Consider the following 17,199-nt stretch of genomic DNA (forward strand, 5'->3'; position numbering starts at 1 on the left):
ATTCCGTAGTCATCTATTGCTGCATGATCAATTATCCTAAAACTTGGTGGCTTAAAGCAACACTACACAGGGATTATGCCACAGTTTCTGCAGGGTAAGAATTTGAGAGCGACTCTGCTGGCTAGTTCTGGTGGGGATTTTCCCATAAAGCTGCAGGAAGGAATGTGTCCTGGGCTGAGGTTACCTGAAGGTGTGGCCCAGGCTGAGGGATCTGCTTCCAAGGTATCTCGTGTTCACGGTTGGCAAAGTAGTACTGGCTGCTGGCAGGAGACATAAGTGCCTCTCTGTATGGGTCTCTCTGGAAGGCTAATGGAATATCCTCATGGCATGAAGGCTGGCCCCAGAGCAGGAGATCCACCAGAACCATGGAGAAAACGCCATTCCTTTGATGATCTAGCTTCAGAAGTCACACATCAACATTCCCACACTTTTCATTAGAAGCAAGTCACTAATGGGGCGCCTGGGTGGCTCAGTCGGTTGAGCGTCCGACTTCAGCCAGGTCACGATCTCGCTGTCTGTGAGTTCGAGCCCCGCGTCGGGCTCTGGGCTGATGGCTCAGAGCCTGGAGCCTGTTTCCGATTCTGTGTCTCCCTCTCTCTCTGCCCCTCCCCCATTCATGCTCTGTCTCTCTCTGTCTCAAAAATAAACATTAAAAAAAAAAAAAGAAGCAAGTCACTAATGAGCGTCTCACGTTCATGCGGAGGCAGATCAGGGTCTTTCTGTAGGCGGTATTATATTTTTAAACCACTACAAACACTATCGTCAACAATATGATTACTAAGTGTAGCTGGGCGTTTAACTCATTTTTGTCCTTAGGGTGTATTTCACTAAAGATTTACAGTCACATGATCATGTTCCAAAGTCGCCTAAAATTGTCCTTTCTGGGTGCCTATCCCCTCAACTTGAAAAACTGTTGATTTATCTCACCTCGCTTCTAACTTTTGGGGATTTCTTTTTAGTTTTTGTTTCACAATTTTACAAAATAACCTCAAGGTTTCAAACTCAAACCATAGAATAAGTGAATTCAGAGACGTGTGGCTTCATTTCTGCCTTGTCTCTCTTCCCTTCTCTCCCCTATCACTATCCTTGTTTTTAGTTTATTATTTATTCTTCCACTTTTAAAACATAAATAACAAATACAAATCCCCCATTCGAAGATAAACATCTGCATTTTATACATAAGACTCTTCACATTGATACCACCTGAATTCATTCCATAACAGTAGAGATAACTGTCATTTCTTTTTAAGGCTAATAGCCACTATTATATAGATGCATATAGTTTATTTCAACCAGTCCCCTACAGAGGGATAATGTGGAGGTTTCGCATTTATACGTTTGTCATTATTAGTCTTACCGCCACCAACAGATGAGAGTGTCAGTCTCATGGAAGATCCATCAGCGCTGGATAGTATTGTTTAAAAATAAAAAAGTGCTAATTTGACGAGTAAAAGATGCTACCTTGTCTTAATTGGCATTTCTTGGAGTTCTAGTTCTATTAAACATTTTCCACTTATTAATATTTTTTTCTTTTGTGTAATCTGTTTATATTTTGCATCTATTTTTTTATGATTTTAGTTCTTTAGAATGTATATACAAGGCTTCTTTATCAGGAATACAAATCTTTTGCTGTTGGGGGATGCAAATATATCCCCCGGCGTGTTGGTTGCTCTGGTTTTTGTTGTTTTTTTTTTTTAATTTTTTTTTTCAACGTTTATTTATTTTGGGGACAGAGAGAGACAGAGCATGAACGGGGGAGGGGCAGAGAGAGAGGGAGACACAGAATCGGAAACAGGCTCCAGGCTCTGAGCCATCAGCCCAGAGCCCGACGCGGGGCTCGAACTCACGGACTGCGAGATCGTGACCTGGCTGAAGTCGGACGCTTAACCGACTGCGCCACCCAGGCGCCCCCGGGCCTGAAGAATTTCCACGAAATAGTCGTAATCGTTAGTTAGCTAGGATCGTTAGCTAGAAGTACGACAACGCAGGTGGCTTAAACAACAGAAATCAACAGTGTCACAGTTCTGGAAACGAGAGATCTGAGATCAAAATGTCAGCAGGATTGGTTCCTTCTGGAGGCTGTGAGGGAGAATCTGTTCCATGCCCTCCCCCAAGCTTCTGGGGGTTTGCTGGTCAGCCTACGTGCTCCTTGTCTTGGAGATACATCGCCCCAGTCTCTGCCGTTGACCTCCTCTCGGTATTCTCCCTGTGTGCATGCCTCTGTATCCAAATTCTCCCTTTTTATAAGAACTCTGGTGATAGTGGATTACGGCTCGCACTAGTGACCTCACGTTAACTCGATTACCGCTGTAATGACCCTATTTCCACCTAAGGTCACATTCTGAGGTACTGGCCGTCAGGGCTTCGGCAAATCTGTTTCTAGGGAAACAATTCAACCCACAACAGTCACAAAACTAGAGCACGGATCAGGAAACAGAGCACACCTAGCTTTCTAAAACCTACCATGCGCTCTCTTCAGCCACAAGCCCTTGCCAAAGTTACCGCAGCCCCGTCTCCCGACGCCGTAGATTACCTTTTCTGTGTTCTTCAACGACACATGAACGGAATCACACGACACGTACTCTTCTGTATCACATCTGTGCCTCAAAATCGTATCTGTGAGATCCACGTTACTGCATGGCTGCAGGTAGCAAAGAATTCACGTCTTCGTGTCTAGGTAGTTATTTGCAGAAGGAGGACAAAATGGGGTAATTTACCCAGTTTCTTGTTGATATTTGGGCTGTGCCCAGTTTTTAACCGCTGTGGATATAGGTGCAATGTTGCAGCGAAAATCCTGGCGCAAGTCTTCTGCTCAGCACATGTTCACACTGCTGTTGGGCACGTGAAGCGGGCTTTCTGGGTCGCAGACAGGCTATCAATATGCTTAGCTTTAGTAGATGATCCCCAACAGTTTTCCAAAGTAGTTTCCAGCCGTGCACGAAATTTTTTCGTTGTTCCACATCTTCACTAACGCTTTGGAGTGACTTGGACAAAAAAATTTTTTTTAATGTTTTATTTATTTTTGACAGAGAGAGAGAGAGACAGAGCATGAGCAGGGGAGGGGCAGAGAGAGAGGGAAACACAGAATCTGAAGCGGGCTCCAGGCTCTGAGCTGTCAGCACAGAGCCCGATGCGGGGCTCAAACTCACAAACCACGAGATCATGACCTGAGCCGAAGTCGGACGCCCAACCGACTGAGCCACCCAGGCGCCCCAATGACAAAAATATTTTTGATGAGAAGAGGTGGAGAAGGAGGAGAATAGCTTCTCGTTGAAGTTATTATGAAAACCAGGCACTGGCCGACCTCTATTATCTCATTTAATCTGTAAGCTACTTTTTAGGGGGAAATTATTAGCTTCATTTCACAAGACAACAAAACCAAGCATCAGTGAAATAAAGCAATTTGCCCAAAGTAACAGGAAGTAGCAATATAGGGTTTGAATTCAAATTTGTCAGGACGTTCTAGTCCAGATAAACTATAAATCTGGTTGCTGTGGAGGTGAAGGGAAGCCCTGAACATTACGGTGTAACATGAGGCAGCAGGGGGGTGGGGGTGGGGGGGTTGGCATGGCTATTGCAGAGGACCCGACTTAGTGGTAAACAGTGACACAGCTCTAAATCTCTATTTGAAGGTTGGTTTATGCCACCCTATTTTGGAGACATTAAGCATGAACATCTGCTGTTAGGGTTAACTCCAAACGTTTTCCAACGGATGAGTTTTGTGAGAACTGATTCTGAGGACAGATGATGTGCTTAATACCCTAAACTAGAGTTACGGAAACCAGTTTTCGGGTAGAGAGTTAGAGCAAGGGCTCACGTCCGGAACTAAAGAAAAACATCCAGCAGAGCAGGTCAGGGGTGCTGCCCCCACTGCTCATGTCAACATGCATTCCTCAGCCCCTGGGTCCTGACTCCTAGCCTGGTCTCCAGCCCTCAATGGTGGCCTCCAGCTCATATCGGGAATACCTATCCTTAAGAACACAGCAGGAGTGGGGCGCCTGGGTGGCGCAGTCGGTTAAGCGTCCGACTTCAGCCAGGTCACGATCTCGCGGTCCGGGAGTTCGAGCCCCGCGTCGGGCTCTGGGCTGACGGCTCGGAGCCTGGAGCCTGTTTCCGATTCTGTGTCTCCCTCTGTCTCTGCTCCTTGCCCGTTCATGCTCTGTCTCTCTCTGTCCCAAAAATAAATAAGCGTTGAAAAAAAAAATTAAAAACAAAACAAAACACAGCAGGAGCAAAGTCCACTGTTTCCGTGCCCTCTGCTTGTGTGGCCCTCAGTGGTAGGGTGAATCTCCACAGGGAAAAATATTTCAGGGAGCAGGAAGAAAATACATACTTGCAAATAATCACCCTTCTGCCAGAGCTATGCAGTAGACTCAAGACTTGGGAGGCTGCTTTGAATCGGGCACTGTGCAGGGTACTTACAGATACATCAACTTAGTCTTCACAACGACCCTGAGAAGCAAATAAATTTCTGCTATCCCCACGTTACAAGTGTGGGAACCAAGCCTCAGTGAGATTAAGAAACCTGTCTGAGGTTATACAATCTCTGTTTGTTTGTTTAAGTGAGGCAGTGCAAGAACACTGAATGCTTTCCTGCTGAACTCCCGAAAGCTGCTTCTGGGGAATGAAAACTTCAGAAAGCAAATTCCGGGGTCGTGGTCTAGCAACCCTGATTTATGAACCATATAATGAGAGGGTCTAGGAACTCATGTCTTATAGCACGCATCACGGCGTGTGAGTTTCTAACCGGTTCAAATGCTGTCACCTTCTAGTTTTGTGTGAGTGCAGTCATTTTTAGAAAGTACAAAGTTTCCACTACTGAAAATGGAAGCAACAATTCAGTGTTTGGCGTGTTTCTTAAAGCATCGGTGTGGTTTTAAATTCGGGTCAAAACGAATCCCTGCCTTTGTCCTGGTTTCTGTAAACCTGTACCTTCTCCCCCCTAGAGTTTAATCTGTTGTTGGCTGACCTGGTCTGACCAGGTCACAGACGTGGGTGTCCCAGGCGTGTGTAGGCTTTGCCTACGTTACAACATAAGCACTGTCGCCCCAGCAGAGTGAGGGCCAATCAGGAAGGAACTTGGGCTCACACTCCGGCTGCAATTCGCATACAAGGCTGATCCAACTCCCCCCCAGGTGCTGAAACAACAAAAGACGAAAGGAGACAAAACACACCTAACTCTGCTGTGTTAGTCACAAAGACTTGACTAAGCGATCGGAACTAGTCCCCAGATACCCTAGGACACTTGGGTGTGCCGTTCATGAGCCTCTTTTCCGGAACCAGGGAGTGGGCTTAGTGCCCCCGCCAGCCCCACTCTGGAGAGAGAGTGCCGTCAGGAGCCTAGAATGCCCTCTGCCTGCTCCCGCAGAAATGTGCCGCTGGCATTCCCGGAGACCAGCAAACAATGTGGTATGTGCACTTCCTAATCCCTATTTTAATGTCTCCAACAATCTAGTGGTTAATTAGCAATTTGCTGCCCACCAGTATGCAAATGAATGACAAGCAAAGACCCTCCACATCTGTAATTATTTTGCTGATTTACAAGCCACTTTCCTCTCTGTGTAGGTTTTTCTGTGTGTGTGTGTGTGTGTGTGTGTGTGTGTGTGTGTGTGTGCATTCACGCATCAGGGATTTCATTATTTTTAGCAGCAGATCCCGTGCATCTTTATGCTTTAATATTTTCAGGCTTCAGTAATTACAGTATATATATGTATCCCCCCACCTCCCAACTGCAAATGCTTTTATTTGTTAGGGATTCTTTTCTTTGATAAAGCTTGGAAAGTAAGATTTATCAGGGGGCTGAAATCCAAATCGCAGAGAGCACAAGATTGAAAGATGCACGTTTCCATGCTGCCAAATCCTTATCTGGAATCGGAGTCTTGTAATATTTGATTTTCTCCCAAGCAGCTCTGGTGCGTCGAGCCACGATCTGCGTTATCCATCTGCCTACTTTGGAGCAGGGCGCTTTACTATTTGGCGGTTTAAATGCTTTACGTTTTTGCCAGCGCGTTGAGAAAGGCTCTCGTGTTAAATTAAGTCAATTAATAAATGGAGACACATTAAGCAATCAATTTTGTCAGCCTATCTCCCCAGCATTATGTATGGTTGGCTGTAATCACAAGATAAATGCAATGTGCTGATCTATGGTAATGTTCAATAATACATTCTCCGCCAGGCTCAATTCATCAGGGAGTTTCGGTAGGGGAGGCATTTGTTATTGGCTGTCTCTGCACCTCAAGGATAACATTTCTGTCCTTTTGATTGGCCGCCTCACTGCTGCAAGATTCTAACCGTCTTATTTTGATGATGAATATGAAGGCACGCTAAGCCGGGCTGGAGCGGAGTGTCTCAGAGGCTGTGCTCCTTCCAGAGCCCAAGGACTTACCAGCTTCTGCCCGCTGCCTTCCTGTGCCAACAACCCCCCCAAAAGTTGTGATGCTTTTCTTTACCCAGTGCTTTGGGGCTGTGTTAGATCTCATCCACCTCCGCTTTCAGCACTACAAGGCTAAACGGGTTTTCTCCGCCGCTGGGCAACTTGTCTGCGTTGTAAACCCCACGCACAACCTAAAGGTGAGTTGCTCTCATTTTCTCTTCCCGCGGCTCGGGTTCCAGTCCTTTCTCCCGGCTGGTCGGTGACCCTCCGCGTGCTCCTGGAGCTCCTGGCAAAGGCTCTCTGGCTAGCGCTAGGACGCGCTTGGTACCCGGAGGGGTTGCCTCGGCTCCTTCTCGCTTTCTAGGTGTCTCTCGTGCTCTCGGTGACAGCGTGTTGTCTCCCCGACTGGCAGAGCAGCTGGAGTGAGAGTCCAGTCTCTTTCCCCGGAGCTGTCAGCCTAAGAGCGGGGTCGGAAGGGAGGGTGGCGGAGGGGGAAGGGCGCGTCCTCTTCTAGCTCCCAAATATTTGTGGGCAAGCGTTCAGGAGACGGGATGTGAAAAGTTACCCAAATTGCACACTGTCCCATGTGTTTGGAAAGGCAGGCAGGCACATGGATCGCGGAAGCCCCCTTCTGCTGGCTGCCGCTGAAGTGGCCACGGGCGGGGGCGCGCAACCCCCGGGGCCTGACCTGGGAGCGGATGAGGGGGGCTCTCTCTGCAAAGCGGTTTGCCTTTTGCTCAGACTCGGCGTGTGTGTGCATGTGCGTGCGTGTGCGTGTGTGTGTGTGTAAGAGAGAGACTGAAAGATCAGGAGGAGTTAGTCTTTGCTCCCTGTGAGCTGCTGCGCCCCTTGCGCTGGGGACCGGAGGGGGCGGGATTTGCTCCAGTTGTATAATAATGAATCCGGCTGGGAGCTGCGGGTGTGTGAATCACCACCGGCTGCCCGGGGCCGCGTCTGGCGCCACCGCCTCTGCATTTGTGTCTTCGGGCCAAAGCCCTTTACAAGAACAGCCCAAATCTGGGGTCTGGGAAGACCGCTCCACATCACAGCCGCGACCCACAGGGAAATGAACGAAGAACCGTTGGCTAGGGGTGGTGGGGGCAGAGACAAGACAGGGCAGTAGAGAGTGGGAGGGTGGGGGGCTCAGCTGAAGTCCCCGATATGAAACTCCGAGCCACCTTGGCTCCGTTTTAAGATAAACGATGAACTCACTGGGAGTTGCTTTCCTGTCTACCTCACCACGCGCAGGGCTGAGTGACAGGGAGGAGGGCAGGTCTGCAGGGGAGTGCCGGAACAGCCTAGCAGGATCGATCTCTCATCCCGACCACTGCTCTTGGGTAGGGAAAGCGTTGCTCGTCCCTCATCACTGTATAAACTCCTATAAAGAGTCAGACTCTCCTCGGCCCTGCAGGTCAGGACTGATGGGTGCCTCTCCCCTCCCGCCACCCCGATTCCGGGAAGTCCCTAGGAGGGACAGCTGCCTGGAGTGCCTGTGGCAGTAGAGGCGGCCAGTCCTGGGCAGAGGGGTGCTGGACTGCTCCAGGATTGCTACGGTGCACAGACCTAGGAACTAGCTCTCGGAAGTACCCAGTCTGTGACTAGCACCAGCTCCATGAACTGCATTTGCTCTCTCTGTCCTATGCTCTCTCTTTCTGGCTCTAGCTCTCCTGCCCCTCGTTCCACTGGCTCCTTTTGCATTCGTGGCTTAGTTATACAAATGACAGTCCACTGCCAGTCATCCTTGGCAAAGCAAGTGCATGGCGGACATACTAAAACGTGATTCTGAATTCCACGTTACCGCCACTTTGGAGACCGCGTTCAAACGCCCATTATTTTGTCGCTTTACATTAGTTACTTCCCCGTGGCAAGACGTTTTGTTTACTTCTGTTTTGCATTTTAATGCCTTTAAAAATTGTGTCTGAGACCAAAGTTTGCATTTATATGGTTCGCTGGCTGCAGCTGATGATGGGAGGAGGAGACGGCTCAGATCTGGCGTGGGGTGGGGTGGGGTGGGCTGGGGTGAGACGCCTCTGTGTGTCTTTTTTAGCGAGGTCTGCCTGGACGTTGGTTAGTAAGTAGTCCTGCTGCCCGAAACCCAGGAGTTCAGAGTCAGGGTTGGAGGCTCTGGGTCAGCTCTGACCAGCTGTGCGCCCTCAAAAGATTCAACCTCTCTGAGCCTTCCCTTGTCCACCTTCGAAATGGACATATGAATGAGTATATCCATGGCTCTGTGAGGCTAAAAAGAGTTACAAGGGGTGGCCGTGCCTCGTGGCACTCTCCCCCCAAAAGAATTATGTTATGGCACATAATGTGGGGGGTTCCGGTAGGAACTTTAAAAGTTGTCACTCAAAGCCTTTAGCCCACTGAGAAACCATATAAGCAGTAACATAAAAATCTCTGACATATGCTTTGGGAGACTATTTTCCATGGCTCGCTTTTCCGTTCTCACTTGGCTTTTTTAATTTCCCATAAAAAAAACCACTTAGGGATTTTGCCCAGGCAAGCATCCCCGGAGGTAAACAAAGCAAGTTGAGGGCTGTGAATGCCACCAGGGGGGTCCGGCAGAGAAGACAGGAGTCACAGGGGCTGTGCCAGGCAGAAAGACCTCTACAGCCCAGACCACCTTTGTGGAGGTCCAGGTGGCCCATCAGGTAAGTTTTACCTGCTTTGCAAACCTGGGGGCTAACAGCCATTTGCAGAGCTTTTGAAGGAACAGTTCGATCGGAGCACTGCTGGCCGCTTCACTTACATTAAAAAGTGAGTGAACAAAACCTCAAAGAAAAGGTGCTCCTACTAAGCATGAATTTCCATAGACCGCAGAAATATGTCTTGGATATACTCAGCTGTGATCTACAGGGAGGAAAAAATTCTTTTTTTAAAGGAAAAAAAAAGGTGGGGGGGCTGTGGCAACGTTAACCCAGAATAGCTATTGATCTGTGGTGCTTCCGTGCACTTTGTATGACAGGCTGGGACGTGAAATGGTGACCAAGGACAGAGAGACTGCAACCTCGCTTTCAATCTTCTAGGTTGTGTGTAGCTACAAAGAGGGCTGGGAAGCCTGTGTTTTTCTTTGTGGAAGCGTTTTTTGCCCTTCGTCCCTTCCCGGGCTTTCCAGAGAATGCTAACAGTATTTTAGGACCTGAGGCAAGTGCTGAGTTATAATCAAAATTCACTTACTGAGCAGAGAAAATCGTGTATTTACCATGCTTCCCTAGGTCACCTTCATCCTCAATCTTATTATGGCGATTACTCAGTAACCTGGGGTTCCTTCAAGCAAGCGGATTCCTTTCCTTCTACATGGGAGGCAGAAGCCTTCCTGGCAATGCAGACACCCTGGATGAAGCCACGACACCCCTTAAGCCCACCCTAATTAAAAGGGGGCATTTAGAGAAGCTGTACTGGAACACAGGAGACCAGAACCCGGGGGACCTCTGCAGAGGAAGAATCCGTTGCAGCGCCCTCTCCATGGGGCGCAAAGGACACTCTGTGTGTCCCTGTGTCTGTCTCCTTGCACGTATAAGGATTCCAGATGATGCCCCCACATTTCTCCTTCCCACTTTATAAAGGGTCACCAGCAAGAAGCCAGCGTTCTTGGCTTGCTGCTGTCTCCGTCTTCATTCACAGAGGTTACAGAAATGTGGTCAGCGGGCTTCGGGCCGGCCCGGGTGAGGGCGCCAGCTCCTGGTCCTGACTCGGCACTCCTTTCGCCCTCGTGCTTTTGGCCTGTTTCCAAACCAAGAAAGCCTTTCTGCTCTGGCTCCTCTCCCATTGGCACTGGCCACTTCTAGAATGCCCTGTCCTTCCTGGGTAGCCTTCCCCTCTCCCGCCCTGTCTCTGGAGATGCCAGGGCCCCTCTAGGGCCAGTCCTCAGAGCTTTCCAAGCAGACAGTACCTGAGCTGAGGCTGGCTGGACGACTTCCTCCTCTTAACCACAGCCCTTGATAAACTGGTTTCGGAAAGACCAGCAGAGAGCTTTCTGGCAAACTTCTGAAGGCCCTGGCCGGTACCAAAGTCCCTGCTGAATACCCCAGTGCCCTCACCAGCATCTAGAACAGAGGGTGTAACGTCCCCGCCTGTCCTGGAAGGCCACTCATACCTCCATCTAGCTGGTCCTAAACCTCTTTATTTTAACCTGTTAACCTTGGGTTTACAGACTGAAATACACACACACACACACACACACACACACACACGCACGCACGAGATGGGAGGGGCGTATGGGACAATGATGGCTTTAATTTCAGGGCCTAACACTGCGTCTAAAATCTGGGCATTTCAGCACCATTACCTGAAGCATCCACACGCCTTTTATTTCTAAGACTAACCTGAGCCGGTGTGGATGAATGTGTGTTGAGTGACAGGTGATGGGGGGTGGGGGGGGGACTGCAAGGCGGAGGAGGGGGATCACCAAAGGAGGGGACCGAGGAGATATGTGTGGCAAAGCCAGACATCACCTCTCCTGTTTGTGGGTAATCTTTGGAAATCCCGGTCTCACCCTGGGGCTTTCCCTAACTCTGCCTGACACGGCTCGGCACGCGGCCGAATGAGAGCTAAAGACCTGAACATTGTTTTTAGGGATTTAGAGGCGGCCTTTGGAGCGTTCAGCCTGAATACCTGTTTTGAAGCACTTGAAGGCTTCCGCCAAGACTGGTTAATAGCCAGAGCGCGGGTTACCCGGCTCTGGTTGACATAACCCACCCCCGAGGAACCCCGGGCCCCATCCTCTGGAAGTGTCACCATCTTCCTTTTGCTGGCCTCTCTTGTGCCTCCGCACAGTTCATTAGCACCTTGGAGGGGCCCGGAGAGGATAAGAGAGGAGCTGAAACTGGTGGGGGTCGCTCTCTGGGCCTTATTCTAAAAGCTCCCCGTGCAGACTCTTCCAGCCCTCGGGTTCCCGTGGATATTGTAGGACACTCAACTCCACGGGCACCGAGCGGCTGGGCAGCTTTTCTGGTTAATGGTGATTGCAAACGAGGCTCCCGAGTCCCATAAGTAAAGGCCCGGGGCCCCGAGCAGTCATTTGGCGAGCTGGTGATGGAGTTGCAGGGAGGCCGAAGCTGGCACCGAGGCGAGGTGAGCCGATTACCTCTGTCCCCCACGTATCCAGAGGCGCCAGAGCAGATTTCGTGTAACTCTCTTAACCACGGTCCCTGGAGCTGCAGACTGTGACAGAAATGAGAAAACCGGTACTGCAAGCTTTCCTTGAAGCCCACAGAGAGGTCAGAGCTATTTGGATGACTTCCCCAGGGTGAGGCAGAGTATTTTTCTAGCAATTAACAATGGGGGGGGGGGGGCAGGGAATAACCGTCTGTGAAGGTATTTTACCCTGAAAGTCATCTTGAATCAAATAGCTCTGTTTCTCAAAGGCGAAAGTTGACCTGTTTAGATGCTAATTGTTACCACGGAAGGGGTCAGTCTGGGGAATGGAGACCTGTCCTCCACGGGGGCCTGGGAATGACAGGGAATGACAGAGAGTCATTAAATGAAATGGAAGGTCAAACCTTCGTTTTTTTAAAGTTCGTTTGAGAGAGAGAGAGAGAGAACGAGAGTGCACACATGAGCTGGAGAGGGGCAGAGAGAGAGAGAGAGAGAGAGAGAGAGAGAGAGAGAGAGAAGGAGAGAGAATCCCAAGCAGGCTCCCTCCCCACTGTCGGCACAGAGCCAGATGCGGGACTCGAACTCACCAACCGTGAGATCGTGACCTGAGCTGAAACCAAGAGTTGGACGCTTAACCGACTGAGCCACCCAGGTGCCCCTAAAGCTTCTTATTTGATAGTTGAGGAAACTGAGGCCAGGGAGGGGGAAGTGATGTACATCCGTTTCCCAGCATTGCTGTAACACACTGCCACAAACTGGGGGCTTAAACGGAAACGCATTCCCTCGCGGTTCGGGAGGTGAGGCGTCCAAAATCAAGGTGTCAGCAGCACCCTGGCCGCTCTAAGGCTCGCCAGGAAAGACTGCTCCTTGCCTCATCCAGCTTCTGGTGACTCCATGTGTTCCTTGGCTTGTGGCCACATCCCTCCAATGTCTGCCTCGGTGGTGTCCCACCGTCCCTTTCTCTCCTCCGCGTGTCCTCTCCTCTCTGTGTGGCTATCTTACAAGGATACGTGGGATTGCATTTAAGGCCTCCCTGGTTCATCCGGGATAAGCTCCTCCTCCCGAGACCCTTAATTCAATCCTACCTTTGGGTCATGTCATATTCACTCTCTTGCCACGTAAAGTGATACTCAGAGGTTCCAGGGGATGTGAACGTGTCATCGTGTGGGCCGCCATTCAACCCACTACACAACTTTTGCAAATGTCAACCCATCCGGCGACAGAAATGGAAGCGTTAAGTTACGTCTCCTAATCCCAGACCCACATCCCCTGCGCTGTCCCAGGCTGCCTTGAAGTTAGCCCCCAACGAAATGTCCCTCGTGCAGGTGTGTGCCGTCAGAGCAGAAAATTACAGGGACCCCCGTCCTGCACCCCATCAGCCCTGGGCCAGTAGTATGACCCCGCGGGTTGCACCACACCTGCATTCTGCGTGCACATTGTTTTTTGAATCAAGTAGTAAAGAGACACATAGTCAAAAGCATAGCCCTTTACACCCACCAGGTCAATACGGGGAGAAGTAGTGGGTGTCGGGGTGGGAGGAAAAAACACGGGCTTTGGGGGAGCCAGGCCTGAAGTCAAATCCAGAGTGTGCCACGTGTAGACGTGTGACTTCGAACAAATGGTTGAGCCCCCCGGAGGCTCCATTTCCTCATCTTTAAAAGCGAGAAAACAGTGCCCACCTGCTAGGGTGGCCTTGAGGCTGAACTGAGCGCCTACGAGGAAAATGTCTGCCGCGGAGGAGAGTCGGTAAATGGCAGCAGTTACTGTCAACAATGGTCATTACGATGAAAGCACCTCCTTGGAAGCCCGCGTCCACTCCCTGCAGCCCCACCGGGCTGTCTTTCTCTGCCCTCCCGCCCTCTCTGCAAGCCTCCTGCTTGCTGCTCTTTGGTATTCGTGAATCGCCCTTGGCCTTGAAGGGAATTTTGAGTAGCACAATTTCTCGCCTTATATAAAAGTAAGATTTGTCCTTAAGGCATCGCTTCCATACAACACTGGATGCTGCCTGGGTCCTGAGGCCGTTCATCCAATGGGACAGGGCCCGGGTCTCAGGACACAGGTGCCTGTCACGGGACAGGGGCTGATCAGCCGGGTGCCCTGTCATTCACAGAGCCAGGAGGCGTGCAGATACGTCCCCATCTCCACCCATCCTGAAACGTGCCCCTCGTGACTTATGCATGACGTCTTTTCATTAGCAGCAGCTGAGTAAGCACATGGGTAAGTGGCCCTGTGAGGGGCATCGGATCCGGAGGGTGTGGATCCGAGCTGGGTGACACCACTGAGAGATTCAGCGGGGCGGGGAGACGTCCGTGCGCAAACGCTGCACGCTCCCTGGGAGACTGGACGTTCTCTCTCTGCCCTTCGGTTCACTCTGCCTTGAGAAGCAGCCTCCCTCTCAGCAGGGCAAGGATGAAGGGGGGTGTGTGGCTGGGTCCAGGCTGCAGGCCCCGCAAGGGAGGGGGCGGCAAGAGAGATGCTCTGACCTTTCTGAGCCAGGAAAGAATTCCTGGATCCCACTGTTCTCAGAGAACTTTCTAAACGTACTAAGCGAGTCCACAGACCTGGGTCTCCCGCCCTCCAGCCTGAGTTTCTAAACGCACACTCACGGGGGCACCTGGGTGGCTCAGTCGGTGAAGCGTCCGACTTCAGCTCAGGTCATGATCTCACGGTCCGTGGGTTCGAGCCCCGCGTCGGGCTCTGGGCTGACGGCTCGGAGCCCGGAGCCTGCTTCGGATTCTGTGTCTCCCTCTCTCTCTCTCTGCCCCTCCCCCGCTCATGCCCTGTCTCTCTCTGTCTCAAAAATATATAAACATTAAAAAAATTTTTTTAAACACACACTCACTCATGCTCACTCGCACAATCGATGGTAATTCTGAGGATGCCGACCTCTGGGGACCCTGCGTGGTCTCTGAATAGCAGTGCAAGACCACAGGACGCAAAGCCCAGTGGAGGGGGAGAGCCGACCCCCAGGACTGCGGAAGAAAGAATAAGAGGGAGATGGACAAGACACGTCTCTCCTGTCCAATCTGTGACTGACCACTGCAGCCCCAGGAAGGAGGTCAAGGGAGAAAGAAAGAAAGCGTTGGGAAAGAAAGGAGCAACATTCTAGTTGAGGCCTTAAAGTACAGACAGATCTGGGTTTGTATCCGATGCTGTTCTTCTGTTCCTTGACTAATTTCTCTGGCCTCCCCGAGCCTGAATTTCCTCACCTGTAAAATGATTGTTGCGAGGATGGAATAATGTCACGTACGTCAAGTGCTTAGCACAGCACCTAGCCCGTAGTAAGTACTCCATAAGTGGGGGCTACCATTACGCTTTAAAAAAATTTTTTTTAACATTTATTTATTTTTGAGAGACACAGACAGAGCATGAGCAGGGGAGGGGCAGAGAGAGAGGGCGTCACAGAATCCGAGGCAGGCTCCAGGCTCCGAGCTGTCGGCCCAGAGCCCGACGCGGGGCTCGAACCCACGGACCGCGGGATCGTGACCTGAGCCGAAGTGGGACGCTCAACCGAGTGAGCCACCCACGCGCCCCAAGGGAGCCATCATTACTCTTAAGCTGTGTCCCGTAGGGATATTACTCGGGGCACAAGAGGTGAGCAAGCTTCTCGTGCCCAACTTGTGTGGGTGACCGAACTCCTCTTGCTCCAAATGAACGGAGGGAGGGGGCAGCAGTAACGTGACCTGTCTGTCCAGTGGCCAAGATTTTGAAGCACAGTCTGCTCAAGATAAGAGAGCTAGAGTGATGCTGTAGTTTCAGGTCCTGGTCTGAGAAACAAGGATGATAAAGGGATGAAGGGACTTGCCCAAGGTCAGAGCTGATGACGGGCACAGCCCACTGCTCTGTGACCCCACACTGCTGGAGGAGGAGAGCGCTGGTTAAGGACACTGCCTCTCTAATAATAGGACCCTGTGGCAATGCTGGATGTCTTCCCAGGGGGTCCTTGTCCTCAGGACAAGGTGCCAGGTGTAAACCAGCCAGGCAACAGCGGGGCATTAAAAAGGTCAATGTTCCTTGGGTCTCTGGTACTGGCTCAAATACACAGCAGACGGAAGATGAGGCTCCAAATGGCTTCACCAAAGCCACGAAGCAATAACCCCAGACTTTCAGATAGTAGACGGATCAAGGTCTGGTACAAAAAGCTACATTTGCATCTTACCCCCGGGCCCCAGGTGAAAATGCCCTCAGAAAGCAGATCTGAAACTAGCCTAATGTTTTTAGCCATCGAACAGGGTCCTTGGGGCTAAGGGAGAATTATGATCTAACCGGAAATGTCAGTTTGACTTGCAAGATGCCGTATCTCTTAATAATTTCTCGGTCCTTTAATGTATTTTTAATCACAAATTTGTGATGAGGAGGGAGCTGTGTGCTGCAGGGCTGTCTCCAGCCGAGGCCCCAGGAACTCCAGCTAGGAGAGAGTGGCCTGGGGAAGGAGCAAGGCTGGGCCTCCCAGCACAAGACTGGAGAATGTCTTCTATGGAGGAGCAAGGTCATTACAGACCACATTTGGAAAGCGAAGAGGGGGTTCGCCGGGCATTAGGAAGGCAGAACCGCAGGCAGGTCAATAGCAGATTTTGTGAGACTGGCCAGTCAGTCTCATCATCTGCCCAGCTTTGCAGCCAGACACCAGGGCCCCCCAGATCTAACTCCTACGACCTCACCAAAGGTCAACCAGGAAGGCCAACGCAAGTAGCCACCCGGAACCTCGGGTTTCCTTTCTGTAAGTCCAGGGTGTATTATGACTTGCACGAAGCTAGGCCAGCTACACATCCTGCAACCATCAGACAATTGTTTTCCGCTGTCGGGTACGCACACAGTGATAACAATAATGACAATGACAGCCACACGGTGGCTGCCATTTGTGGAAGGCATGCTATGTCCAGGAACTGTGGGAAATGCGGTGCGTTTAGTTCTTGCCGGGAAATGGTATGCGATTCTCCTCCTCTGTGCTACAGAATAACAAAGCAGAAAACGCTGGAAGAGCTTGTTCACTGGGGTGGAGCCTTCTTAAACTCAAATCCTGTGCCTTTAAGCACTTCTTGACATGTCGTCCATTAGTGCTCTTTTCACAACAACTGAGCCAGAGGACGAGGACCGAGTGGACTAGATTTCATTTAAACACGCCGAGGTGGGATCCTGTCTTATTCACCCTTGTGTATATACGTCAAACACACACGTAGCTGCCCCAGCTCTTGGCGGGCGGTCCTGGGAGGCATTCCCCAGGCTTCTCTGTGCCGCCTGGTAGAATCAAGCCCCTGTGGCCTACAGCAGTGACTTTCCTCCTTCCTCCTGCTTCCTGGAACCACCTTCCAAATAAACTCCTGCATCCAAATCTTTCTCTCAGGCTCTATTTTTGGAGAACCCAAGTTAAGACTATGGATACGCGCGTGCTTTTTAAAATTATTATTATTGGCTGATGTTTATTGAGCACTTACAAACTGCCAACTGCTGTGCCAAGCGATTTACCTGAATTGCCTGTTTGACCATCCTCAGAACAATGCCATCAGTGTATCCCCAATTCACACAAGAGGAAACTAAGGCACAGAGAGATTAAGTTACCTGTCCAAGGATGCGTTCAATGAGCAATACAGGTTAGCTGGTGCTTTTAACCTCTATCTAAAGCTGTGTCTCCCTCTTGATAACACAATTGCTTGTCTGGAAACTTCTACAAAGAGCATAGCCCTCCAAATTCAGATTCAATAAAAACTATGATTTGCATAAGATGCTTC

At 50.5% G+C, this 17,199-nt stretch overlaps 2 protein-coding genes across 20 annotated transcripts in view; one reads left to right on the forward strand and one right to left on the reverse strand.

The window, feature by feature from the left end:
- CBY2 (chibby family member 2) overlaps positions 1-17,199 on the reverse strand; it is a 160,929-nt gene that overhangs the window by 19,667 nt on the left and 124,063 nt on the right. For 14 of the 18 annotated variants that reach the window (XR_006594752.1, XR_006594756.1, XR_006594755.1 and 11 more), the window contains one exon: positions 11,460-11,536. The exons of the other annotated variants lie outside the window; for them this stretch is intronic. The gene's annotated coding sequence lies outside the window, so the exon portion shown is untranslated. The remainder of the gene's footprint in view (positions 1-11,459; positions 11,537-17,199) is intronic. 18 annotated transcript variants of the gene reach the window in all.
- Positions 5,119-17,199, forward strand: part of SIAH3 (siah E3 ubiquitin protein ligase family member 3) — a 76,543-nt gene continuing 64,462 nt past the window's right edge. The window contains exon 1 of one of the 2 annotated variants that reach the window (XM_023251641.2): positions 5,119-5,409. In XM_023251641.2, coding sequence (XP_023107409.2) covers positions 5,371-5,409 — 39 coding nt within the window. In that variant the 5' untranslated portion in view covers positions 5,119-5,370. Of the gene's footprint in view, positions 5,410-5,562; positions 6,571-17,199 lie in introns of those variants that run through there. The other variant, XM_006927299.5, reaches the window with a different exon arrangement.

Source organism: Felis catus, chromosome A1 (assembly GCF_018350175.1).
Source record: "Felis catus isolate Fca126 chromosome A1, F.catus_Fca126_mat1.0, whole genome shotgun sequence".
Lineage (NCBI taxonomy): Eukaryota > Metazoa > Chordata > Mammalia > Carnivora > Felidae > Felis > Felis catus.